This window comes from Idiotropiscis lumnitzeri, chromosome 8 (assembly GCF_059441095.1).
Source record: "Idiotropiscis lumnitzeri isolate Australia: NSW breed Sydney's pygmy pipehorse chromosome 8, RoL_Ilum_1.0, whole genome shotgun sequence".
NCBI lineage: Eukaryota > Metazoa > Chordata > Actinopteri > Syngnathiformes > Syngnathidae > Idiotropiscis > Idiotropiscis lumnitzeri.
The window spans coordinates 18941706-18968868 of record NC_142398.1 but is presented as its reverse complement, the minus strand read 5'-3'; the positions used below and the strand labels follow the sequence as shown (position 1 = coordinate 18968868).

The 27163-nt window shown below is 42.8% G+C and overlaps 1 protein-coding gene and 1 non-coding gene across 8 annotated transcripts; both read right to left on the bottom strand.

The window, feature by feature from the left end:
• Positions 1 to 405: 405 nt before the first annotated feature.
• htt (huntingtin) lies at positions 406 to 26755 on the bottom strand. 7 transcript variants are annotated; one of them, XM_088302770.1, is made up of 67 exons: positions 26404 to 26755; positions 25250 to 25333; positions 24966 to 25086; positions 24612 to 24671; positions 24409 to 24488; positions 24143 to 24281; positions 23382 to 23523; positions 23128 to 23306; positions 22816 to 23020; positions 22509 to 22553; positions 21668 to 21745; positions 21171 to 21574; positions 20315 to 20435; positions 20096 to 20211; positions 19892 to 20003; positions 19611 to 19748; positions 19198 to 19356; positions 19014 to 19111; positions 18783 to 18922; positions 18598 to 18661; positions 18408 to 18505; positions 18147 to 18293; positions 17916 to 18036; positions 17682 to 17827; positions 17410 to 17591; positions 17046 to 17269; positions 16837 to 16963; positions 16618 to 16742; positions 15863 to 15973; positions 15672 to 15749; positions 15157 to 15380; positions 14979 to 15057; positions 14713 to 14874; positions 14574 to 14629; positions 14289 to 14437; positions 14062 to 14198; positions 13850 to 13966; positions 13385 to 13507; positions 13060 to 13319; positions 12645 to 12787; positions 12324 to 12552; positions 11995 to 12136; positions 11727 to 11906; positions 11402 to 11578; positions 11194 to 11270; positions 10900 to 11035; positions 10705 to 10827; positions 10391 to 10598; positions 10113 to 10258; positions 9867 to 10044; positions 9675 to 9773; positions 9389 to 9573; positions 9171 to 9297; positions 8950 to 9053; positions 8598 to 8752; positions 8378 to 8517; positions 8207 to 8292; positions 7991 to 8121; positions 7164 to 7296; positions 6898 to 7053; positions 6259 to 6449; positions 6058 to 6172; positions 5760 to 5973; positions 4250 to 4469; positions 3555 to 3717; positions 3286 to 3446; positions 406 to 2086 (listed from the first exon to the last, which is right to left on the bottom strand). In XM_088302770.1, exons 1-67 carry the CDS (start codon positions 26499 to 26501, stop codon positions 1873 to 1875), a joined length of 9582 nt encoding a protein of 3193 aa, XP_088158896.1. In that variant the 5' UTR covers positions 26502 to 26755; the 3' UTR covers positions 406 to 1872. The 7 variants fall into 7 exon arrangements, with proteins under 7 accessions (XP_088158896.1, XP_088158902.1, XP_088158899.1 ...); XM_088302776.1 differs by having other exon boundaries at positions 4250 to 4358; XM_088302773.1 differs by having other exon boundaries at positions 8207 to 8289.
• LOC148332577 (small Cajal body-specific RNA 14) lies at positions 15499 to 15628 on the bottom strand. The gene has a single exon (XR_015844960.1).
• Positions 26756 to 27163: the final 408 nt, after the last annotated feature.

The window sequence follows — 27163 nt, the reverse complement described above, 5'->3', positions numbered from 1 at the left end:
GTGGTTTGGGGGTGGGGGGCGTGAGTAATTAATTAAAAAAAAAATTCCATCAGCGTTGCTCATTCTGGAAATTAAGGGCGTTGACCACAAATAAAGGCGCCAAATCAAACCAGTTGCAACTTTTTTTCTTCCAACTAGCGTACCAAATCACCACAGGTTTTCGGGGTAATCGCATTACCCCCCTGCGGGGATCCCCAATCACTCAGGCTTTTGCTCCCCTTACACCAAATCACAAGCAATCACATAAAAACATTGAAATCCTGTTTGGCAATAATTTCCTTTGACATTTTAAGCAGTACACGGTGGCCTGAATGCGAATAGGATGACCTTTAGCTTCAATTGAAGAGGAGGAGGCTTATTTCATCGGCTTGAGGGGAGGCATGATACCTAAAATTTGAATTCCAATAACCGCCGCAGAACTCATTCATTTATTGTGTTAATACATCAGTCCACATGGTCACACTTAAAAGTCGGAACATAACAATTAGGCATACAATTTAGATGTTACTTTTATGTCGCGTGATTCGCCCAATATCAAGAACAGAGCTGGGTAAATTGATATTCTGCAAGAATACATCCAACTTTTGACAAACTAAATCTCAACACAAAAAGAGAAAACATCCTGCTGACAATTCTTTTGATTTGTCAACGCCGCAGTTTGTCACCATGGTTACGTGGCCGCCTTTGGATTGTGTTGGGCCCAATGACACGCAAATGCGGTAGCAACCGTAGCCATAGAAATGGACTAAGGGCAATAATCCAAGAAGGTAGCGGTTAAGCATGCTTTCAAGCATTCAGTGTACAGGACAGAATCCTTATCTAAGGCAAGTGTATGTACACAGTGTGAAAGCCCAGCGCAGTGCCAGGCAACTCTTCATTGAACATTGAACTTTGTGCATTCTGTGGTCACATCTTTTACATATTCTGATCATATACATTTAAAAAAAAAAAATGGAACAAAATAAAAAGCACACATCACAACATACTGGTACTTTAAAACTCTGCTTATCTTTGTACAATACGATCATGCACGATGGCTTTCATATGAACTTTTTACAAGATACAAGGGCAACAACATTTAAAGATGACATGATTTCCAGTCTTATTTGAAACAATCACATTTTACATCCTGAGTGTTATAAAGAAGAGAAGGACACATGGAATCATTTGGATGCACAAGTGGGGGAACGTCAGCATCTTTGAACTTAAAAAAAAAAAAAAAAGATATTTGATACAATTTTGGTATTTTTGTTATTTAGTTTCTAATATCCCAAAGATAACGTAATGGTAAAAACTACAATTCTGTCATTTGTCACACAACTTGACAGGTGAAACCATTTTTTTTTTCTAGTGACAAGGAGTATGGCTAAGTGATCCTTCTCCCTCACACTTAAACCGTTAACGGTGTGCTTAGGAAAATGATCACCCAAAAGTTAAAAGATTTAAAAAAAAAAAAAAATTAAAGAAAATAAGTAGACTCCTGCTATTAAAAAAAGACAAACATACTGAAAATAAATGCAATGGAACTTAAAATATTAAATACTTTTGTCTTTTTCCATGATGTCCCCATAACGTAAACAACACTATTCAAGAAAGTGTAAGAGGAAAAGTGTTGACTCATCTTATCTCATTATGCTTTAATCAAGGTGCTAAATAGGTGGGCCTATCAAGGAAAGGCTTGCGGGCAAAACCAGTTTGGCGACAGGTATCATTCTGACACTTAAAATATTTTCTCTAATTTAACAAATATAGAATCTGGAAGTAAACCTTCAAGAGAAGAGGTTTGAGTCTCCAGTCATTTCTTTTCATCCATCAAAGCCTCGCAGTGCTCCACTTGTCACTACTCGTGTTTGCCTCAGAGCCAAATGGGAGTCAAAGTGTTGTATCCTGATGGATTGATTGCAAGGATCCTAGCAGCTGGTAGTAAGGACTTCCAGGTGACGCCACCGTCTCAAAGACAGACTGGAAGGCCCTACGGTCCAGCTCCTCATCAATTTGGTGCCGGTAGAAGTCCATGGCCACCAAACAGAACAGGTTGACATCAACCACTTCGCTGGAACCCATTCTGCTGATGATGTGGGGAAGTCTGATTAAGAAGGACGTTAAAGACAACCGGTTGCTTTTGATACATAGACATACCTAGCATCTGGACACTCACAAGTTTTCAACATACAGTAAAAGTGTACAGCAGTCTTCCCGAGCCCCGTAGCAAACGGTCAAAATCGTTGAGTAATTTAAACCTATCAACATATTTCTTTGGCACCAACTTACCACAAGTTAGCACCAATGTAATTGGTCTGAGCACACAGAACAGCGAATAGGTTAATTTTGTTGCAAAATATTTAATGAAAAAAAAAATAATAATCTGCAACTGTGAAGTCATGAAGATGTACAGCAAACATACAAGGATTCACTGCACACCATAAGATTTGCTCAAAGAGTTCCTTATAAGAATCTTTTTTTTTTTTTTAACATGGAATGCTATATGGCAAAATCTTTCCACAAAAGAGCCATTGACTGCAAAGAAATTGGTGAGGAAGTGACTTTTGACTTTTCACAGTCAACAAAGTCATTCATGACTTGAAAGCAATGGCTTACATGTAAAAGGTGGAGCATAGTGAATCTCTACATATTCACGGTTCAGCATTCTGAATTTTGTATATTTGAACTTATCCCTCATTATTTGCTTTAAAAAAAAAAACAAGCTGTACACCAGTTGGTGATCAGGCCAAAATAAAACATTTATTACTTTGGCGCCATCATGTGGCATCTTAGTGTCAAGGAAATGCATTTATTAGTGCGTCAGTTTTAGTGTTTAAGGCCTTTTGAGACTGCGCTTGGCAGAGTGCATTCCGACGAAAGCCCAGTTAACACGCCAGGATAATTGGCCCGATTTTAATCTCAAATCTCCCCTCCCGACAATCGTAAGGATGTCCTGATTAACGTAATGGCTCCAAAGATAATCTTATCAGATATTCCTGCCCTGTGTAACGTTTTCAGATGTTATCTCGACCGCGCCGAAGAACGTTTGGGCTGTGTCGATCTCAAACCGGGGATATTCAATATGTTGGATTGTTTTGTCTCGACTTCTCACCGTGTGTTTTATGCCCCGAGGACGAACAAACACACATCTGATAGACATTGGTTTTGTGTGTGACGGGATTACTTTGCCGTGGGCTCGCTTTAAAACTGTTATGCCTGTGATTTTTTTTTTCCTCTAGTGTAACGACTATTTCAAAATACTTGCGTGGCCATTGAGATGTTCTTGACCGCAAACAAGGATACAAGGCTGAGATCCACTGCGAGGTGGAAGCGGAGACAAAGAAGCAGGAGAGGCTCCACATAGCCATGGCCACCGGTGTCCTCTGCGTGAAGTTGGACAAGGACAGCAGCACCCAGTCTCTCACCATCGAAGACTGGCCCGTTGCATGGAGTGTCTGGAAAACCTGGAAGTGCAACATTTGAAGGAAGATTACCGGCTATTCTCCCGTTGATTTGGCCCAAATACAATTAAGGACTAATGGGGAGGAATGGTTGGGGTTCCTTCAACCAACCTTGTAAACAACCGTGGCCATGAACTGCGGATAAGGTTGCTGGTTGGACAGGAACTCTCCGATGACTTTGTTCATGACGTCTTGAGGTGGGAAGAAATCATCTAGGAACTGAGGAAGAATCCTTGACACAACCCGGGCTTCACTGGGTAAACCTTTTCGGATCCTGCAAACAGGATAATCCGCGTGATGAGATGACAGAACCAAATAATTGCACTTGATGCATTATTATTATTATTAGAAATATATATTTTTAACAGCAGGGCCCATTGGAAGACAAAACCCAGGTGATCAAAGGGTCCTCGGACACTGGTGTCAAACATGCAGCCCGGGGCCCAGATCCAGCCCATCATACCATCATGTGGCCTAAATATTGTCGACTTAATGACTCAAGCCAAGATTGCAATTTTTTTTCTCCCTTTAACATTAGTAAGATTTTAAAAGCCTTTTATTTCCAAACAAAATAAATGTAACAATAGCAGAACAAGCTGTTTTCCGATGCTTCTCATTAAAACTAACCATCCATCAATTTGTAATGTAATACTACAATTTGACCTTGTTGTTGCATAGCCAAAACAGGCAACTTTGTGAAATCTTAACAAAAAGTAAAATATGGCCGATAAAAAAAAAATGAGGTTCCAGTGCAATGTCCACTTTTGAGAAATTCATCTGTAACAAATGTGTAATAGCGCGTCTACCTGTCAAAGAGCACAGAGACCCTCTCCATGGCAACAATGATGGACTCGCTGTCTGGGGCCTGAGGATCCGAGTGTGCGGGGCGACTGGCGGGGCTGGCTTTCTCCTTGCCTGAGGAGAAACCAACATGACCCGCTGTGACCCCCACCACATCCGCTACGGCAGAGCCAGAGTCAACCTGACCTCTAACCCCTGTGACTTCTGAACCGGACGCAAGCACTGCTGAGAGGACAACAGGGAGGGTGGCACCAGTTAAATCAGTAGGGAAGGTTAAAGGTTAGAATAGGGACATAGATTTTGAAATGTGAAGTTACTTGATACCAAAATGTGATATCATGGTGAAATTGTGGGAAGTGACTTCAATTTGTATTCAAAGGCTATCAGTGACTGCTGTTTCAAGGATTGTGAGATGCACAATTTGCCCAGAACATTAGCAGAACGGATTATGAATACTGTAAAGCATACACGTGTCATTCCATATTTACATTGCATCTCCTAGACAACTGTTTGCAACATTGTGTTACTTGGCCAGTCAGTGCAAGGAGAACAAACTCTAAGTCTTGACAGTAAGTGGGTGACAAAGGGGTTAGAGGTAGGCTACGACAAAATCTACTTTTTCTTGCATACAAATTGCAGGCAGGAAGCAAACGGGAGGTTTAATATCATATTACGTTAAGGTGGTTATATATTTGGACATTGACATTTTTCAGCATTCCAGCTCTGTGCGACACCGCCGTGGATTTGAAATGAAACAATCGTGATGTGCTTTAAGTGTAGTCTGAGCTTTAATTTGAAGGAATTTATATTCAAATCATGTCTAATTACTTTTGGTCCCTTAATAACGTGAAGGCCCACATAAAAAGTGTCGTCATTCCGACACCCTTTGGATGTAAATAAAATTAAAGCACAGTTTCGGCACCTAAAGCACATTTTGATTGTTTCATTTCAAATGCATTGCTGTATGATACAGAGCTGGAATTCTGAAAATGGTGTCAATGTGCAAATATTTATGGACCTGATAGTAAATGGCTGCAGATACCCTGCCTGTCATGCAACGATGGGAGGTAGACAACAGGTGGGAAGGAAAACTGCTCAAGTCATACAAACATTTATATGAATACGATTTGACGACATTTACAGGGAGGGGAAAAAAAAAATCAATAGATTGAAGTGAAACTCACAGCACAAGAACACAACCTGCATGAAATAATAATTTTCACCAATGAGGTCAGGCCAATTAAACGGTATCATGTTTCATATTTTTCATTATCTACATCCATGTTATTGCTGCCCCGTGTTGACACTTGTGTAATTATTGGCATGCGATTTGGGTGTCGGCGCATGCAGGTTGTTTCATGTTCAGTGAATAGTGTCATATTGAAAACAGAAAGAGTCATACTGATGCATCACTTGAAAAGTACATGAAAATATGGCAAAAAAAGAAAAAAAAAAAAGACATCGAAATTGGGTACTTGATGTGTGGTTAAAATGCAGGCTTCCCGTCATGCTTACCAGTGTACATGCAGGTGAGCATGAGGCCCAAGGCAGCCATGGCTCTGTGAGGTGACGGCATGTTGACTCTGTCGACGCTCAGCTTGACCAGTGCCTCTCCGTCCACACGGGACAGCTGCTCAGACAGCAAGAGACGCTCCAGGCCCCGGAGCACGCAGTGATAGATTACTGAGGGGGTGGAGTCCTCACTGGCCGACACCATCACGCCGCAGATCTGAAGGCAGGAAAAATTTTTGGAGATCATTAATGAATGTTTCGAGGGAATGACTTCAGTTGAGGCGCTGTACTTAAGATTGACCTGTATAACTGCAGCCATGAACTCAGATCCGACATCAAGAGGGTAGTTCTCCATCATGTAGAAGGCCACAGCACACATCACCAGGACATGCTGCTGGTTATGCAAGTTCACACAGCTGGAACATACAGGAGCAATTATGAGCACAAGGACAAAATAATTTGTTCCCATGGAACATGTCGCCAACTGGCGCGTAACACTAACTGAGCAATAGCCCTCAGGTTGGACAGCAGGTACTCAGAGATGGTCGGGATCAGCTGCTTTGCCGTTTCATCGAGAAGGTCGCACTCCAGGACGTACAGCACCCCATGAAGAGCACCCATGCGGCTGGGCAGGTGCGTGCTGCGCAGGGTTGTCTCTAACAAGCGACAAACTGGTTCGGCAATCACTTTGTCCTGAAAGAACGCGAGTTTCATTCAATTTTTTTTTTTGTTTGAAGAAGTTTCTTCTACACATTATTTACTGTTGAACTAATCCAGTGCTTCTCAATTATTTTCTGTTACAGGCCCCCTAGCAAGAAGAAAGCAATTCACGCCCCACCACCACCACCCACTCTCCGCTGCAACTATAAATAATAGCCTTTTTGTTGCAAAACTAACTTACACCGTCGCTCGCTGCACACTGGGCAAGGAGAGTGCCACTGCCATCTACTGGAGTGGATGTGCAATTACACTTTATTGTAGTACGGCAGGAAAAAAAAGCATGTTCCCCAGGGTCACACGCGCCCCTCCTCAGCATCCCACTGCGCACCCCCCCGCCCACCCACCCACAGGGGGGCCTGCCAAACTATTTGAGAAGCACTGAACTAATCAGAGTGATGCCACAATAACTGAGTGAGCTCACCATGCCCAACACAGCAGCTGCCTTGCAGATGGCAGGCACCAAGTACTGATTAAGGATCTCATCCTCTGGTGGGTGAAGCTTCTGCAGCTCCATAAGGGTGGAGAACATCATGTCAAACTGGTTTCTCTCAGTGAATAGGTCTGACACTGCCAGCAGCTGCCGAGAGCAGTTAGATGGGAGTAGATAGTAGTGGTCATTAGTCGTGTAAAACTTCGGATAGAAAATAGGAATCCAGTCATGTCGAAGCGTCTTATACTATGGCTCACCGATCGGACGACTTCACTGATGAGTATGGAGGGTGTTTTCCGGTTAGTTGGAGAGCTTGGGATAAGCCACTGGCTGTAGAGCTCCAGAAGAAACTGGGAACATGAGTGAATGTCCACCCCGGCACGATGTTTCCTGAAAGCACACGCAGCGATAGGTAGTTTTCGTCAACGATGACCAGAGCTGGGCAAATGGACTGCTTGCTAGCTTCAGGCTGAAGTTAGCTCTGTGCTAATTTCAATTCACCTTATTTGTGTTTGATACTGTTAATTGTAGAACGTGGAGGGATTTAAGGCTGGCGTTGGCAAACTTGTCCTATTGACATGTTTGAGGGAGTGTTTAAAACATGGAGAGGAATCTAGCTTTGTAGATCTGTTTCTGGGTTCAAATACAAATGAACTTATTTGGCCACTGCTTGAGAGAAACAAAATCTTTCGTAAAGGGTGGGTACTGATCATGTGGTTAATTTGCTACCATGTTTTTGTTTTTGCTTGTTTAATAGTTAAGGTCAGGCTATTTGTTTAAAATGGTACCGCAGTCAACAAAAAACAAAAAAAAAACTTGCATTATAATTTTTTTTTTTTTTTTAACTAAAACTAAATCAAAATCTTTGAGTTTATTGAATAAAACCTTTTTGGAGTTTTAGTTGACCAAAACTACTCTTATAATTTTGAAGAAAAAAATGTAACTAAAACAAAATCAAAATCTGTAAATTGAAAAATTAAAAAAAAAAAAAAAAGAAATAAAAAAAAATTGCCAAAAACTACACTTTGATAGGTGCATGCTACAACTGGAGACGTCTACATGCATCTAAAAGTATTCACAATACCGAGAATTAATAGGCGATAAAGGTGGGGACGTCGGCGCTGGAGTATCTGTTTCATCTTCCTCATCTTCGCCCCATTCTTCCTCCCGCAACGGTGTGATATTATTTCCCAACCACACTGAATGAATGGACACCTGTGGAGAAGTGACCAATAAAAGAAAAGACTTAAAATCGACATAAACAGCTCATAATAAGTCAACTGAATTAAGAGCCCCGTACCTGTCCCAATTTATAGTCCATGTTTCCCATCTCACGTTCTGTGTTGATCTGAAGCAGCAGCTTTTCATGACTTATCAGCATCCCTGCTGAAAGAGATTTCCAGGAAATCATTTTTAATATGATGACAAAAATAAGCCGTGGCTTTCACCCGCATGTAGTATTGCAGGCTACCTGCTGAGGCTGCAGACAAAGAGGGCACAGGGTCCCAGGCATGGTAGGGGTGGTGTGTGTGGATGTTGTCTCTCTTGGAAACAAGAGCCTGTATTTCCCTTTCAACCTCCCCTCGGATCACTGCCAGTTTCCTTCCAAATCTGGGCACAAACGCGAACAATTAAACCAAAGAATGCTTATTAAAATATTCAGCAACATTGGAACAAATATTAGAATGTACCGTGTCTCCAGGGCCTTGAGGCTCTTATTGCGAGGCTGCTGCTCCAGACAGCTGACAGCCGGGTTGCCGGCAGCGGGCAGCATCATGGCACCCAGTACCAGGCTGGTGATGGCCTGCACTGCCAACACATTCAACTGCGTACGCTCTAAATCTTCCTACAAAGCCAAATCAGATGTCAGAACACAGGATTAAGAGGCTTTGTTTTAGTCACATCACATATAAAAAAAAAAACAATTGCTGACAAATCCATAAGCATGGAAGGCTACATGTACAAGGAAGTGCAAAGACTTTGAAGGATGAATATCTATCGGTGGGACGTTGAATTCTCACTTTAATTACATAAGATTAGCACCTCTTGCTGTGTGTCCTCTTCCTGGTCCATTGTGATTGGTTGGGTGACAAGCACGCCGAGCAAAGTGGCCCAGGTCTCCTCAAACTGAGTCCTGCTACTCCAGCCTGAGGCATAAAATGTATATCACAGGATTTTGAAAAAAAAACAAAAATAAATCAAATAAACCAGACTAGAGTGACATTGTAATAGGATGCAGATTCCAGTTGTGCATTTTTACATACCAAGTATGTTTATGCGGTACAGGAACTCTCTAAAGACATCCTTTTCTTGCAGAAAGTCCACAGGAATCTCAGGCAATGCCGTACCAAACTCCCCCCCAGGCTGTGGAGACCAGCCAAGTTTCCAAACCTATGGCGTTTTGACAAAATATTGTATCACCCTCACACACACACACACTTCTCCACCGCACAAACACACTGGTAAAAAAAAAAATACCGACCAGTGGAGGAACCCGAGTGAAGCTGTTCACCAATGGCAGTCGGGCAATACTGATCACAATGTTGCGTAAGGTTGGAGTCAGAAAAGCAGGTATTGCATTGTTTTTGTGATGACCTAAGGAAAGAATGCTCTGGAGGCCTTCCACCAGCTCTGCCATGATCTCACATGCTTGCCACTCACAATTATCTGCAAACCAAAAAAAAGATGATCAGATTTGAATTTTAAGCAATCCGTACTAATAATTATAGATTGGAGATATATATATATTAAGGTCAACGAATCCTTACATTTTGTGTGTACGGAATCCACTTCATCTCCCTCAACATCTCTGGATAACTTTTTCTTCTTCTCTGGGAGCAAAAGCTGATCTCCGGGGCTCACAGCAACTTCAATACAAAAAACAAAAGTAAGCATTTTAAAAACAGACGTAACAGCAATAAGTCAAAAGGAATCGACAGAAATACCACCGGTCTCCTTACCGGCGACCATAATGAGACGTAAGCAGTAGATAAGGGAACACGTGTGTGTCGTGTACTCTGTGGTGGACAGTTTGTTCCAGATGCAAGTCTGCTGCAGGGCCAGGCACAGACAAGCGAGCGACCACTGCAGGTCCACACTCAGGGGTAGCTTATCATGGAGCAGACGCCAGACTATCACCTGGGTCACAAAGACGAAATCAGTGTTGAACAAGTGAAGAGCAGACAAATTGGACGTAGCTTTGATACCTCAGCGGCAGTGCAGGTGAACGTAGTTATGAGGTCTTCTTTATCAGAGAGAATGTGTAAAGAGGATGGTAGCTGGTTGACGCAGAGGAGGTACTGGGAGAGCGCTCTGCAGAGGGCTAAAACCCGGGGGTAAAAACCTGGCTCATCTGAAAGCAGAGCAAGACAAAAAAGACGCAAACATGATAAATACTGTATCAAAGGCAGCCAAGCTTTACAAAACACACCTCGCTGACTTCAGTATGTTTGATAAATGCATTGTTAGCAAACACCACTCTTACCATACACATCAGCCAATTGGGTCCAGTAAGACTGAGGCTCGGAAGTTGGTAGAAAGGACCGGTGTGGGGCAGGAAGTGACTGCGTAACGCCCGCAAGTTGCTCTAAGGTCACCTGCAACGCCGTCTCCAACAAGAGTGGGCCCTGACCTCGTGTTAGTCGCTGAACACCCATGCTCAGGCATGGGCACAAAAGACTCCGGTTGAATGTCTGTCAATGTAAAGCGAATAAATGTGTTTTGTATATTGTCAGGCACAATGGAAATAATGAAACGTAACCAAAAAGAGAATATCTGCTTAATGTACATGCTACTTACTTCACATCTCATAATGCTGAAAAGATCGGGGGCGGGTAGCTTGGTAAGAAGTTCAGTTGTCTCCAACAGAGACACATCGCCGCAAAGACAACATTGAGACTTCACCAGGGTCACATACCACTCCTAGCAAACAGCACAAACGCATTTATGAAAAGTTCATTTCAAAGAAAAAAAAAATAAAATCATATTCCTCACCTTATCTGCAACGACCAGTTCAGGGGCAGGTGGGGGATGCCCATCCAAGGGGTGCGATGTCACCGGAGGTGCTGGGCCACTAGTTTTTGCAACAGTGGCTCGAAACCTGTCCAGCAGGGAGTAAAACCGCTGATGCCTGTGACGGGGGAAACGACAAGAGTTTTGTGAAATTGTCAGGGTTGAAGTAAAGCACAACCATCAAGTGTTCAATCAAGCAAGTCCCAAGTTACTGTGAGCGGAAATCAAGGAAGTAAAGTTGAGTCACCACCAAATTGTAGTGTTCCGATCCCGTACCTTTGAGCCAGGCTACTGATCTGGAGGTATTCCTGGATTCTGTCCAGTTCCTCCACAGGCAGCTGTGCTATACTGTTCTGTAGGGTTGATAAGTTTATTACTATTAATTACATGCCAAACGAACTGGCAGGCAATACATTCAGTGATCCACAAAAAACGTTTGAGTTTTTCTGAAAAAAAAAAAAAAAATTAAAAAGTATGGAACAACCTGTAACGTTTCTGCTAACAACATCTCCACCCTGCGACATGCCAACGTGTCCACCATACGAGCCAAAACCCTGAAGGGTGTGCTCAGCAGCTTGTCCACATACAGCATCAGCAGGGAGCCAGACTGGCTCAGGTGGATGCCTTCTAAACATTGCAGAGTCTTCTTCAGCATGGTGGGCTGCACAGCAAAATGTAGTGGGGGCAAGACAACAAGTCGATAAGAAACGAGGGATACATTTTTACAGTGCTGATTAAACGTGCAACTCTTAACACGCTCACTACGAGAATGAAACGGTGACCATTTCAGCGCATAAGCAAGTACTTACATTTGTCAGGTTGTAACAGCGAGATTGAATAGCTTGGATGAAAAGACCGCTGGCAGCGGAATTTCGGTGCACAGCACTGATGAAATCCTGCACGGGTGGCTCATGGGAGAGGCTGATGAGATCGCTCACATGGTTAACTATCAGCCAGGTTAGATGCTCGGAGTCGTGGAGGTTTTGACACTGCAGAAGCGCAATTGTAAATGCAAGGCAGAAGCAAGTATTTTGTAAAAAAAAAAATAAAATTCTTGTTTGAATCAAACAAGCTCACCACATAATCACAGAAAAGGATGAGGGCTCCCCTGCGGACAATCTCTCTGTTGATCATGGCGAACAAGTCGACAGGATTCTCCTCATCGCCTTCTCCTGAGGAGTGAGGGCTGAGCAGTTTCGTACATGATCTGCTGTGTCTCCTGAAAAATAGGTCAGCGCGGGTGAGAGGGTTATATTCAAAATATAACCATTGATGATGTCTACCTCCCTGATTATAACCTCAACCACATACTGCATGTTACATTTATCACATACCTTAGCATTTGCTCGGAAAAAAACAAAACTCACCAACTTAAAATGTTGACTTCATGTCCAGACGGTTCTTACCTTGGTGTCTGGTGAACCGCAGTCCACCAGGAGTAGTTTGTGTAGTTGATGAGGAGAAGGACTTGGCACCAGAGCAGCACGAGGGAGGGGTGGGTGGTGATCAGGGCCTGCACCATGCTGTTCAGGGTCTCTAAATGGTAATAAAGGCCAGCCTGCGAATCATTCTGGCCACCGGCACCTTCACCTTTTAGGAGGAGGCTGGCTGCAGCTGTGATCCTACGAAACATACCTGAAAGGGGGAACGAAAGAAAGAAATAAAAAGCCAACGCTAGAGGACGCGACTCATCGTCCTAACAGGATTTAAATTTGGTATATCCTTACCACTTTTGAAGATGTGTATTAAACACATGAGCAGTGTACCAAGTTGCTGGCAATAGAAAGTGTGTTGCTGCTCTGTAATGTCCACTTTAACTTGTTTGCAGGAAATTTCATCCAGCAGCACTCCAACCATTTGGAGTAAGAATCTAAAGTAAAGAAAAAAAAAAAATTGAAAGTCGACAGGTGAAATCAAACGGAAACCAAAGTACCACAACATCCACATGGCCATATAATCGAGGGTCAACAATCCCACATTACAAAATTTAAAAATGTTATTGTAGCCTGCAATATTTAAAGTATGCATACATTGGCAAGTCCACACTACAGCAATGTGACCCAAAAAGAAAAGTTGTTTATATTTCAACAAGAGCCTCAAAAAAAAAAAAAAAAAAAGTCACACACATAATTTCCCACAAACCTGGCAAAAGTTTCCTCGGGTAGGACTTTTTGCGAATCACAATTCTGTTCTTGACTAGAAAATGAATCCAAAGTGGGAGGGGCATTTGGAGAGGGGCTCTGTTGATAGAGGCGGCGGACTGTGTTGCAGGAGAGAAGATGTGGGGAGAGGGAGAGCTCGTGCACTCGCGACAACACAATGTCCTCAGTTGACTGAGAGACAAGTACGCGGAGCACGGCCAGGATACCAGAAACCCACAGTTGGACTGTAGTCACCGAAGCCTGAAGGAAATGGCGTTAATAAGTTAATAACGGCACATTGTACCGGTCAAATTGTGATTTCTTACCATGGTACCCGGGATGACAAACATACTCTTGAGCAGCATGTCCACAGGCCTGAGAGAGGAAGGTGCTACACTCTCAAATAGGGTGTTCAAAACACCCAAAGCTTCAGGAGAATCCAAATGCATCTATTGAAAGATACCATCCACTTGTGAAAAAGGCAACAGAAGGGAACAAAATGGACAGTCAAGTCCCAGAAAATTGGGACGGCCGCCAATTCTCATCTTTTTGGCTCTAAAAACCACCAAAATAGATTTGAAGTGAAACGCGACAGTTACCCAAATCCTTTAATTGCATGTAACACTTTCAAATAAAAGCCAAACGTTGAAGCACGGCTTGTTCATTTCAGAGCCAAAAAGACGAGAATTGTGTTGTTGTCTTAATCTTAATGCACCTGAACTGTATATTAGATTAATTATTAGGACCGCAGCTTCCATTCCAAATAATCTTTTGTGTCGCCCAAGTGTTACCTGCTGCTTGGCAATCATGGGAAGGATGACATCTGCAATCTGTCTGGACAACCTCTTCCACTTGTCCTCATTTTCTTTGTGACACTGCTGCAGAACAAGGATGAACATCTCCAAAACCTACATGACAAAAAAAAAAAAAAAAAAAAAAAAAATCAATAAATGCAGGAGAGTCTATGAAAACGCTTGCTCATGCCCTTTCGCAAAGCGTCTACCTGATGGTGCTGAACAAGTCTGAGCAGCATAGAGACCACCACTTCTTTCTGTGTATCCAACTCTTTGCCTGCATCTGCCTTGTTGGAGCCCCTCAAGACAAACAGGTCATGAACGATTGGCTGCAAGGCAGGGATAGCTTGAGAGAAAATGGACAAATGTCAGAATGACTCGACCCAGATCTGTTTTCATGGTACTTGCAAACTTTTATCATGTGTGCAACTCTTACCGTGTGTGACAGCTTTCCTACCACTGGCCATGATGCCATCACACAACTGGATGATTTTGGGGATACTGATTATCTGCTTGGAATGGTAACGTTCATAAGACAGCAGCACCAGGAAGAAAAATATGTTGGGTATGACTGCCTCTGAATCTCTAAGAAAAACAATAGAAATGAATTCAGATCAATTGCTTTGTTAGATTAAAAGCAAAATTTGCTTTGGTATATATTAACAAAGAGTGCTGAACATAAAAATACAATTGAGGCATTTTTTTCTGATGACAAACTTACCTGAACTGTCCCACTTCAATATATTCAAATTGTTTTAGGACAAACCCGATGAACACCTATTAAAAAAACAAAAATGAGCTGTTGAGAGCGATTTAGCCCATGACAAAATATGAAGATCACACAGTTAATCTTTTTCAACCTGATCAGAGTCCAGCAGGCAGTAGTTGACTCTGAGCTGCACAAGTTGAGCTAGAAGGTCCAGAACTTGTCTCTGCAGAGCCACGGAGGTGCTGGTTGTGTACTGCTTCAACGCTTTAATCACGAGCGGTTCGAAGAGACGGATGTGGTTGTGGATGGCATTCTGGCCAAACAATTTCAGGACAGGAGCATATTTAAAAAATATAAAAGAGTAATTTTAATGATATGTATTTTGTGATCAACTATCCCGGGGAACATGAAACCGACCTTGTCGCCTCTGTGGCGTGTTGCGTTCGCAATGTTCGACCTCAGCTGGTTTGACGCTTTCTGCATCACATCAAACCATCTGAAAGTTAACAAAAAAAAGCAACCAATTCATGATGCATGGCCCGCAAAGAAAAAAGAAATGTCTTTGCCTCGATCTGCTTTGTATTTTTAAACTCACCCAGAAGCATCCTGCTCTTGCTCTGCCTGCACCATGTTACGGAGACTGGCGTCAGCCAGAGCTTGTGTGAAGTGTGTGTAGGGAGCCATGAAGCAGTAGTGGTACAGGCCGGGCCTCAGGCTAGACGAGCCAAGACGGAGCACTTTGCCCTGGGCACGGCTGGGTCCACTCGAGACACTCTCATATTGGGATGCCAAGTTGGTTCCAAAAAGTGTCTTTAACAACTAAAGGAGATTAGACACAGTCAAGAATGGAACGAAATTGGAACTATTTTACCGGCTATTTACTTTCAAAAATCTTTCGTCCAATTTGCAAATTCTTTCATTTTAAACGAAATTATAGAATGTATGGAACCATCGCACAGGGAAACCAACGCCTTTACAGGCCCTGTCGGCAGGATCCAGTCTTACTCTATGTGGAGTCCTTGGTGGCAACACACTGCTCAGTGGTGCGACCGTATGAAGACTTCCACACACAATCCGAAAACAACAAAAATACTGACACAAAGCACTAACCTGCTGAACACAAACTGTAGCCATAGTAGGTTCTCGTGAGAAGCAGGACTTGAGATAGCCCAAAATTTCCTCCACACACTGCACGAGGGGGAAAAAAAAGTTAATCTGAAATTTATCCCAGAGATGTTCAGCAACCTAAAAATCAGGCCAGTTTCAACCCAACAAACTGAACAAGATGGAAAAAAAAATACTTTGCTGATGTCATGAAGCGTGGCCAGTTCAAGCAGCTGAGAGAGAACATCCAAGGCGGCGCGAAGGAAACCGCCAAACTTTTCGTGACTACTGTGAAGGTCCAACGTCACCTAGGAGGAACATCGTAATCAACACCGGTATATCAGTAATGAGAAAGTTGCCGTGGTGGACGGTCAAGGCTCTCTGCTGGCCTAACATAATCAAGAAATCATGATCTTATTCTTCATATTGATGTCATATTATATCGTAGGGTGGAAGTTTTAGTTTAGAGTTTTTATCCAATCAGAATTCAGCTCTCTCGTGCTGCTAGGCAGATTTCATAATACGAGTAGCACACACTATTTGTCTGAGGCCTTCAGATACAATCATGCACGTCTGTTCTGTCAATGTAAATGGGCTTTCAGAGTTGATAGACAGGTGCGATAAATCAGATCCAGAGTTGATAACAGTAAGGCTTTCTTTTTTAAATGACGGACGTTCAAAAATGTAAAATATATTCTTGCTTTTTTAAACCACAATGGCCCAAGGAGGGAAACGTGTGGATTTAATTGCAGATAAACTTGCGAGGCCATTTTCAAGGCGGGCCTTTCAAAGTCAGCTGGGTTGTCCAACACTCACTCAGTACTGTGTGTTTCTGAATTTTATTTCTCCAAATAACGGTGCTACGAGGGGGATTTATTCAAGTCGGACTAAGTAGGACTTCACTGAAGGCCTAGGTGTGAAATACACATCCCGCCACCGGAAAGTTGTATACCTTATAGTTGGCATGAGTTGCTTTGAGGACATCATAGAGCTTGAGGTAGGGTGGCAGGTGGTAGAAGTTGCCAAGAGTGTTCGACTTGTTCACGGCTGTTCCACTTGTGCTGTCAGCAACTCTGCCTGCTCCCCCATCCCCAACAGAAAGACACAATTTTAGTGTTAACAGTGCATGAAGAGGGGATGGATGTCCGTTCCTGGGTTGCGTTTAATGTACCTGTGTTGCTTTCAGTGCTTTTCTTTGGGCTCAAAGGCACAGAATTGGGATCAGCAGCCTCCTTCTCTTTTCCCTTCCTGCGAATGGGACTGAGCGAGGGTGTGTTGGTCAAGGAAGGCAGTGTGGCCTGCAAGAAGAGCAAGTGTCAAGTCATTCAGTCACTTGAAAAGAAAGCTATCCGAAAGAGACAAAAAAAATAATAATCCAACCTTAACTGCTGGCCCTGGTGGAGTGTCATCCAGCACATGGGCACAGATGTTGAGAACTTTCAGGAGGTGGAAAAAAAGCTGGTCCACCATCGTCACCAGGGAGCGCTCTGACAATGCTGCCCAGGGTTCTTCCATCTTATTCGGGCCTCCACTCGGGTAAGAGCTGCCACTGCTACCGTCTTCTTCTCCAGCCCATGGGTTGCGCATGCATTTAGGAGCCACCGCTTAAACCAAGAAGGTGAATTGCATACGACTTAATACCATCCATTTGAGTGCACCACCTCTGATACAAATACAACAGACTGAATCTGCATTTTCGGGATTAATTCAAGACAGGGGCCTTGTGACTTGTGTGCATACTGACCAGCGAGCAGATTGCCAGCTAACAATAAGGCATCCTGATGGGCAGAGAGGTCAAGTGGGAACCAGGCAGACGACAGCAAGGAAAGCACCATGTTGGCCATTCCCACTGTGAGAGTTCTTTGCTCCATATCAGGTGCAGAGGAGTTTGGGTTGGAGTTTGGGGTATTGCTGGGCTGGGACAGACTAAATAAGAGTACGTAAAAAATAAAATAAAAAAAAATCATCAGAAAATTATAACACGGAAATGCTTTGCGGGCATGCGTGTTTACAAACCTTGCAGCCCTGCCCCTGCTGCGGTTAAGATTGGCTCGAGATGAAACTGCACTAACGGAGTTAACGTAGCCGCAGTGCCAGCCTGTGCTCCATGTGCACACTGGAAAATTTGAGGACAGGAGACACAGCGCCTCACAGCAGCCAAACTTAAAGTAAAAAGAAAAAAAAAAAGGCATATGACAAATTATATTTTAAGTTACATTTTTGGGAGTACATGCGCACATGAAAACTTACAGTCAAGGCCCTCGAGGTAGAGGAGGAGAAAGCATGGGAGATAGCGGTGACTACTCGAGACAAGTTGTTTTCCACTGTGACGTCAGACACCGTGCTTGACAAGTTAAAACCCCGATAACTCCTGTCAGACAGAAAACAGCTGCATTTTGTCACAAGACACTACCACATTAATACAATGAATTTTTCTAAAATTATCTTTAACGAAACATTGCCGAGCAAACGTACGAATACCTTGTGATGGTGCTAACTGTGAATTGAGAAGGGGGTTGCGCCTCGTGCATCAACAGCTGCAGGTAAACGGAACTCTGGTCTCGGGCGATAGCGACAACAGGGTCCGTTTGGCCCTGGTCGCAGTCATAAAACAATCTAGATACGAGCCTGATGGGTGAAAAAAAGATCAACATATCATCAAATCCTCTATCTTGTGTATTTAACCAGCAAGATTGTGAAACATTTAAATAGCACTTTGTGAGTTAACGAGTGAAAGTATACCTGCTGACAGCAGAAGCTGCCACATGGCGGACTCGAGGGTCATCATCACCCAATAGACGAATGACTACATTAAGAACTCTGTCCTGTAGTCGAAGACGCTAATATAAAGACAAAATAGACGCATATTACAGCCCCACTCGCAACACATAAATCTGTAAAGAAAAAAAAATTAAAGTATAGCGAGAAATACCCCAGTGTAGTGATGATCGCCTTTGTGCAAAGTTTCAGTCTTCCTCTCTAGGAAATTGACTAGCCTAGGAGACAGTGGGGGGAAAAACTAAAATTAATTCAGGTTCTATTCACGATTAAAGCACTTATTTTAATAAATACTAGGGGGAAAAGAACAACAACAGAAAAAAAATCTAAAATACTTGCCGAAAATCCATTTCGGCGAGGGTCTCCAGCAGTTCAGTGCGGACAAGCCAGTAGGAGGAGTCTGTCAGGGCCAGCAGGTCGATCACCAACTGCAAGCCTAGCTCACTTAGTGTGCTGCTGCATATGGTCATGATGCAGTGCTGAAATATAGAAGCGGCACGTTAAAATAAATAAATAAATAAAAGGGGTGCACCACTACACACATGGACACGCACGCACGCAGAAACTGACCCTGACTGCAAAGCAAGCCATCTTGCAGGTTACTGAAGATTCATCTTTGAGAGACTTCCTCAGCAAAGGCACCAAGTCCACCAGGGACAAAGGGTTACCTGAAAGGTTGAGCGTTGATGACAAATTCGAAACGGTTCTCATCCTACATCCGCATCAAGTAATAACACTTGACAAACACACTGACCTGTTGCGCTCTGCACACTGGCCAGCCAGGTGTGTATGTTGTAACGAGTTTTAGTGAGTGCAGCCTGAATAATGGCAGCACAAAGGATGGCTGTGGCACCTCTAATCTGTGGGTCGCCATGGTGGATGAGGTCCAGCACGTCACTGACATACTGCTGCTCTGAAAAGACATCATAGACAAACAAAAGAAGTACATTTTTAAAACTCGTTGAAAATGATTTTTTTTTTTATTCAAAAGTACAAATGTGGAACAATACGAAATAACAGTGAATGACTAGAAATGGATCCCTCAGAAGTAATGAATTCGCCGAAAAATGTAAACGTCATAATTTTTAAGTTATGATCCGACGTACGCCGTTAAGGTCAGAGCTACTTGCAAATGTGCAAATAATTATTTCTTTTTTATTTTTTTACCTTCCACTGGAATGCCGTCCAGCGGCTCCAAGTAGAGGGAATTAAAGAAAGATTCAGGAAGCAGTGCCCCAGCTGCTCCAATGCAACTGACCGCCAGGGCCTTCACGCTCACTCGTACCTCCTTGTCAGGAATCACACCTAGTGATACAAATGCGCCAAAAAACAAAAAAATTATCTGAATTGAATTTCGATTAATTGCATAGCCTTAGACCTTGGAACTATGCGGAGTTGATATATATATATATATATATTTATTTTTTTAAACTTTAATTCCTACTCACCATTCTTTTGTCCTGTCAATAGGAAGGAAGCAGCAAGAAGCCTGACACAGTGCATAAGTGGCTCCGAACCCCGGTCTGTATAATGTCCTATTGGACCGTTTATACTTGATGGCTGAAGAAGCAGAAAGTAAATGAGAAAAATGAAAACGTTATTTTACTGTCAACTTAAATTTTGAACCACAGACTTGAACTGTGTTAAGTTACCTTGCTGTCAGGTTCGATTTCAGTGGGTTCCTCCTTTGGTATGAAGCGGTCAACGCTGCTATCAGAACCCTGCCGATTGTGACCTCTTAGGTCGAAGAGATGTGGTTTGCTCAGAGCTGCATACAAACACACGCACAGTGACAACAATCCTTAAATAATTTCTAGTATGTAGCTTTTTTTTTGGGGAGCGGTGGGGATGTATTTATAAACTAAATATACCCAGTGCCGATGGGAGAAAAGAGATTTCATCTTGGGAAGAAGGTGCCGTCCCTTCATCTTCCTCATCCTGCAGAGTTCCGATCTGCATCCCGGAGTACTGGCTCTCACTGCCATCCATCACCTTATGGTAACACAAAAGAAAAAAAAAATAGCTTTTCAGTTAATTACACTATGAAATGCAACCATAACCACAAGAAGAAATTTAAGTTCCCCAGTCATTTTTAATGTGACCAACAAGAACCCTTCGCAGAGAGTTCATTATGACAGGATAGCTCTCGCTCTGTTGCAAGGTATTACTCGGACAACAACTTTGCTAATTAAAAAAGAACAGACCCAAGAGAAAGAAAGGAAATAAATAAATAAAAAAAAGGGAAAAAATAAAATAAAATCGAGATTTATTTGGCGTATTTTCTGAACTATAGAGCGGGGCTACCGATGAAAGAAAAATCCACAGAAAAGCCGCACCGTTCCATTAGCCGCATGGTTCAAAATCTCGGGAAAAAGTAGCGGCTTATAGTCCGGAAAATACGGTACCTGCTGTTTCCACCCGGGACACAGTTGAAGCGCAGATTGGGGAATAATAGAGTGCGTTTGGAAATTAGAGGGAGGAGGTCTGTCTCTCCTAATACACCACTCTTGTGTCAGGTTGTCAGTGAATTTCCAAATTCAAGCTAAATGTTAAACGGAAATTTAAAAAAAATAATAATAAATGACACACAAAACAGCTATTCCGCAGACATGACACTAGACCGCACTGCCTAGAGAAAAACGGATCTAAAAAAAAATTAGCTCCTTGTTTAAAAAAGTAAGAGAAAGGTCAAAAGCACACATGCAGTACATATTCAATCAAACTGACCAGCTCCGCAACATCTGAAGGAGTGACAGCTGAGTCCGGCCCTTCGGTGGTTGTCTGAGACGAGTCGCTGGGCGGGAGTGAGCCGTCATTGGTGCTTAGGACTGGCCCGCCTTCAATTAAGGGCCCGCCCTCTGGTGTGGCGTTTTCAGGTGTCGTGTAGTCAGCCGTCTCCGGAGTAACATTAGCCCCGCCGCTTGAGCTCCGACTCAGCATCTCCTCCTCATTTTCGTTGGGCGACTCGGGACTATCAGACGCAGATGTCCCGCCTCCACCCCCGCCTTGCTCAGAGGAGGCACTCAAGTCCACAGAGTCATCAGGCTGCAAGGTATGCTGGGAGGAACGTGGCTGTTCGGTGATGATGTCCACCTGGCCTGACGAGGAGACCTCAGCGCCAACAACAGATGCTGGAGAAAATAAATACAGAAAATGATGGTGCTAGCCTTATGGTACGTTCCTCATCATGCATTACTGATCTGAATGTTACAGCATGACCGCACCTGTGAAAGCACCAGTTGTGACCTCAGTCTTCTCCGAATCATCTTCCAATCCCTCTTCTTCCCCTGAAAGCATTTTACCTGGAAACAACAAATTTAAGGTCACGAAGAAATACGATTAATAACTAATTCCCATGTCTTCTGCCCTCCAGTGGATTTATATGTGCGCTGTGGAAATTGTTCTAAAACTATAGTTGACGCCGAGATTTTGGGGTAATTTTAGCAAATGTCACCCCCCCCTTTCTTAAATAGAAAAATAATATCAATCCAGATCTGGAGCAGAAAAATTACATTAGCCAAACAGGTAAAATTATTGGGGCTTGATTTCTGATCACGTAGTTTTCAGATGACCAGAATCCAGGGGAAAGATTGGGTTTTAAATTATTTAACAGCGGAAGTAAACACAGCAAGCGGGGGAAAGTTTCCGGCACTTGTCAGAGGAAGCTATTGTGATGGTAGCATCATGTAAATGTGATAATGTCTGCAGTATGGAAATATTTGAATGTGAAAAGTGGAGACAGTGCGACGGTGACTTGCAATGTTTGCAATTTTGCGTGGCGAAAAAGATGGCGCTCTCATTTTATAATAATAATTTAATATGCCACCTGAAAAAAAAAAAAGGATTTCAATGTTTAATTGATTTGAACCACAGCTAGCATGCATGTGCAAAAACTGTCATCTGTAAGTTCCTAATTGCAAATGGGGGTTTTTTTGGGGCAGTGTTCAAACAAAAAGTACCTTCATGAACATTCTTAAAAATGACTATTTCACACAAATTTAAACCACACTTCCATATACTTAGAAAGAAGGAAAAAGAGATCAGGACAAAAAGGAAACCAGTCACCTCTCTGTTTCCTAAGGAGGAGTGGACTGCAGGAAGAGCCTCCTGCTGAAATCGACAGGAAAAAGGAGGCACAAACGGGAGGTGAAGAGGAGAAAAGCAACAGATGCGCCAAAGACTTATAAGGAGAAACAAGCATTTAGACAAAGGTTGAGGAGGAAACAAAAGGAAAGAGCTCACGACCAGTATTTAGGAGCAAATTAAGTATGACAAACTACCTGAATAAAAAGTGAGTCCAATATTAAAGAGTTCAGGCGGGGAATGTGTGTGGGAGCGATCCAGTGAATGAGAACCCGACAGGTGTATTTACCAATGAACTCCAGGATGCTGCCCGAGCGCGAACGACTTTCGGTCTCCTGACGAAACACGGTGGCGTGTGGGATGGTGCCTACGTTAATGAGCATGTGCAAAAGCTCTGGAGGCGGAGTCCTGAACATTTGTTGCAGCAGCTCCAGAGATGCCGTCACCACATTGTGGTCCCAGTGTTGAGTGTAGTGTAAAGTCAACTCGTACACCTGCAGACACAACGAAATAATTGCTCTCATTCCACCATATACTTTGATTAGCTACACCGTCGCATAAACCAAAGCACAGAAAAATTTACATTTTTTTTTTTTGTTACCTGGAGCAGCTGCTCTGGTGTTGGCTGCACATCAGCCTCCTTCTTCATGACTCCAAAGCTTCCTTTGAGGCTTGAGGTGTTAACCTGCTGCTGCAGGAGCGGCATCAGGTAGCGCAGAGTTAAAAGCACCCCGAGGATGAGATGGCTGAGATGTTCCTCATCAACGGGAACCACCAGACCTGAAGAAGACCGGCAGTCAGTAATAGACGACGGTGCAGGAGAGTTCATGACGAGCGTATGTTTTCCAATCCTACCGAGCAGCACATTAAGGAGCCACGTGTAAAAGTAACTGGCACGCCTTGAGTGCTGGCACACACTAACGGCCGAGCTGGCAGCTGTCCTTCTGATGGTGGGGGAGCTGGACTTCAGGTTGGCAACAAATGACTTCAACAGGACCTGAGACATTATTTATTGTCAATTTATTATTGGAGAGTGAAAAGATGATCATGTTAGACCCATCACAAATAGAGTATGCATGCTGGGAAGTTGAGTCAGACGGAAAAAAAAAAAATTCTTAAAGGGGAAGTGACCCCCCAAAAAAATCTTAACGAAAAATTGCTCTATGCAGTCCCACTAGTCAAAACACGCCACTATAATTAATATTGCGTTTGCGTAATACGAGTTAAGCAGCAAAATCCACCCTCTTTTTGTCCATCTTAGGAGGCGGCCATTTTGCCACTCGCTGTCCACTGAAAATGACATCACAGTTGCTCAGTGGTCAGCTAACGACCCATCATGGCTCAGCGGTAGAAAACAGGTGAGTTGTGATCGGTTGTTACCTGAGCCCTGTGCAACTGTGACGTCATTTTGAGTCGACAGAAAGCGACAAAATGGCCGCCCCCTGAGATGGCTTAAAAAGGGGGGAATATGCTGCTTAACCCATACTCCACAAACTCAATATTAATCAGAATGGCATGGTTCGACTAGTGAAGGCACATTGAACATAATATTGCAAATCATTTTGGGGGGGTTGACTTCCCCTTTAAAGTCAACCATCAGACTTAGGAGAGGACACCTTGATCTCGCCATCATTGGCAAAGTGTCCCAAGGCTGCCATGATCTTCGGTATGCCCGAAGCAAGGGTCTCCTGCACAGTCTCCTCCTGCCGCTTTGTGATTCTGGTGAGGCACGGCAATAGGTTGACCAAATAGGGTCTGCAATTCAAGGGGAAAGAATTAGGGAAAAAAAAAGAAATCCAACTAAATATATTTAGCCTAATTCATGACCAATTCCAGTTCTGAGTAATTCTTCAATTAGTGTCCGACAGAATTCTGTGTCTACCTGCATTTCTGAGGTCTGATGAGGTGTGCGAGCTCAGCAAACCTCCACAAAGCAGCTCTCAAACTCCGAGAGGCACCATTCTATCGTAAGACACATGCGCTCATCATCAACAGTCAGGGAAATAAATTGCATTACAAATAATTGTACGTTTGATAGAAAAACTTGTTAAATTAAAAATTTAATTAATTAAAAAACAAAATTACCTTTTTAATTTCTTTATACAGCTCGAGCTGCAGTCGAGGCAGATTAGAGTCCATCAATGCCTAAGGATGTGCAAGACATTTATTATAGTCGTCAAAATTTCACAGCGTAAAAGGTCAGATTTTAATAGGGGCCAATATTGTAAACTGCGCAAGATCGGGTAGCAATTGCGGGCAAAGCTATTTTTTTACACCCCTTGACAAATATGACAAACAGTTTACAAAACGTTAAGGGTGGTAAGTGCACAAAAAGGAATGACAAAGATATTTCTGATATAATTCTCTGTCCTTGTGTGTTTTTGTTGTTGATAATAAAGTATGGCTGGGGAACAAGAAAGGCGATAGTTTTTCTCTCACTTTGATTATTTTGTTCAGGCACTCATCGGCTACCATTCGGACATCTGATTCGCTGTCGTCGCTGCAGAGCAGGAACATTTCCATGGCGATGCCCAACAATTTTTGGAACTCCGGAGATGTTCTACTCCGATCAGGAAGAGAGTGAGGGAAAAGGTTACTGCAGAATTTACACAGATGCAGACACATGACGTCATATCAAGTGGATCCTTTCTAAAACACACACTAATCAAATTATGAGAATTAATGGCTCAACGTTTTACAATAAATTCTGCTGCAAGACCCACCTGAGAGACTGCGCCACGATGTTTTCACATATTGTCAAGCAGTGTGTAACTCGGTCTTTTTTCGTTGTGGCCTGCTCCTTTTTCCTGTTTTGGGAGAATAGAAGAATTATATATATGTGGTAAAATAAGAAAAGTAGTTTTCAGATGCGAGTCATCTATTAATCATATATGTCGCGGATGAGAAACCTAAATGATGGAGAGTGCCACAATTTTTCATCTGTGCTTCTGGATGTTTATCCGCATTTTCTCAAGAATTATTGCAGTTTTTAAGGAAAAAAACATTTATTTTCTTTTTTAAGGGGTGGGGGGTTGGACCTCCTCAAAAGCTGCAAATGCTTTCTTTGCTTAGCCTGTCAGTCTGGGTGGATTGATAGTTCTGTTACCGTTTTAATTTTCCGATCATGCCAAAGATATCCTTAACCCATTTTAAACATCATAACTGTATTCCTGACCTGCCTGGTGTTTTCCCATTTGCTTCAAGGTGCTGCTTTTCTTCACTAATGTTCTCCAACAAACATTTGAGCTCTTCACATAACAGCTGCATTTATAATCCTGTTATTACTACTTACTAATTACATGATTTCATCTGTAAGCAAGTGGTTGTACGGCATTTTATTTAGGGTAAAAGAGGCTGAACAGTAACATTTGGAAACGCATGCATCATTTTCTTTCCACTTCACAATTATATGCAGCTGTGTGAAGGTCTTCCAAATGAAATACCAATACAGTAGCATACGTTCCTGGTTTTAACTTTACTACATGTGCAAATTGTTCAATTAAGTGATATAAATACATTTTTGCAAGGTACTGTACACTCAATCTATTCGGAGCACATTCAACTCGTTAATCCAAATAGACCACCAAGTATGCAACCCTGGCAATTGTACTGTGCATGAGACTGCTAATAATATACAATACAACACAATAACCACTTGAGGGTGATTACAATAGATATAATTAAATTAATTTCACATCTACATGGGGGGAAAGCACTGTGAGATCTGGTCAACATGCGTTTTAATTTAAATTTGCGTAAATTCGATTCTAGTTTGGGTGCAAATTTAATTTCCATGACTCCCGCACAAACTAAACTGTCGAGCTTGGTTGTTAGCTTGCTAAGCGAACAAGGTTGGATTAAAAAAAAAAACACTTACTGTCTCTGGACAAGCTCCTCGGCGGTCGGTGGTCCCTGTTGCTGCTGGAATGACTTAAGCGACTCAAACGCCTTCATTAGTTTCTCCATGGTGGCCATTTTTGCAATACACTGGCAAAAATCTGGCCTGTCTTGCTAATATTTACAATTACGAGCTAACTAGCTTTAGCACACGCAGAGCAAGCGGCGCGTAGTGCAGCAGAGTGCAAAACGCAGCTTGCGCCAACTGCCGCAAGGCTCTCCGCTCTCCACCTACGGTTCAAGATGTCTATTATCGCGTTACAATATTGAACGTTAACAAGGAAAATAATAGTTGCTGGGCCATATTTTGGGCAGCTATGCGTACCCGCAGAAATCAGACCAGGAAGTGGCAAACGTGACAGCTCGGTAATAGGACGAAAACAGACTCATCGGCCAATCAGATTACAGTTGTGTGGTCATTAGCCAATCATGAATAACTACCCCCCCCCTTTTTTTTTTGTTATTCTTCAGTCACGGGACGGAGATCGATTTCAAGCTGTTGGTATAATTCAAAATAATAAATTGTAACAAAAAGCTCAACCAAAGAATACTATAATTGCTAGAGAGCACTTTTAAATATTGATTTTAACATTGATTTAAGTTCAAGCGAGACCAGGGAGTCAAACTTAGGCAGTAACATCCATGCAGGTCATATGGCCTTTTCGTTCTCTCAGCTTTGGACCCAAAAAAGCAACAAAACTCCAGTGGATTTTGGTCCAGATGTCATTGAATTCTCAAAA

Excerpts from the sequence above, each read along its gene's own strand:
- htt (XM_088302770.1), bottom strand. The coding sequence starts at position 26,501 with ATGGCCACCATGGAGAAACTAATGAAGGCGTTTGAGTCGCTTAAGTCA. Across the intron at positions 18,662-18,782 it reads CTCGCCGAAATGGATTTTCG|GCTAGTCAATTTCCTAGAGA; the intron begins GCAAGTATTTTA and ends ACTGTCTCCTAG. Across the intron at positions 6,450-6,897 it reads CAGCTGCTGTGTTGGGCATG|GACAAAGTGATTGCCGAACC; the intron begins GTGAGCTCACTC and ends GCGTTCTTTCAG.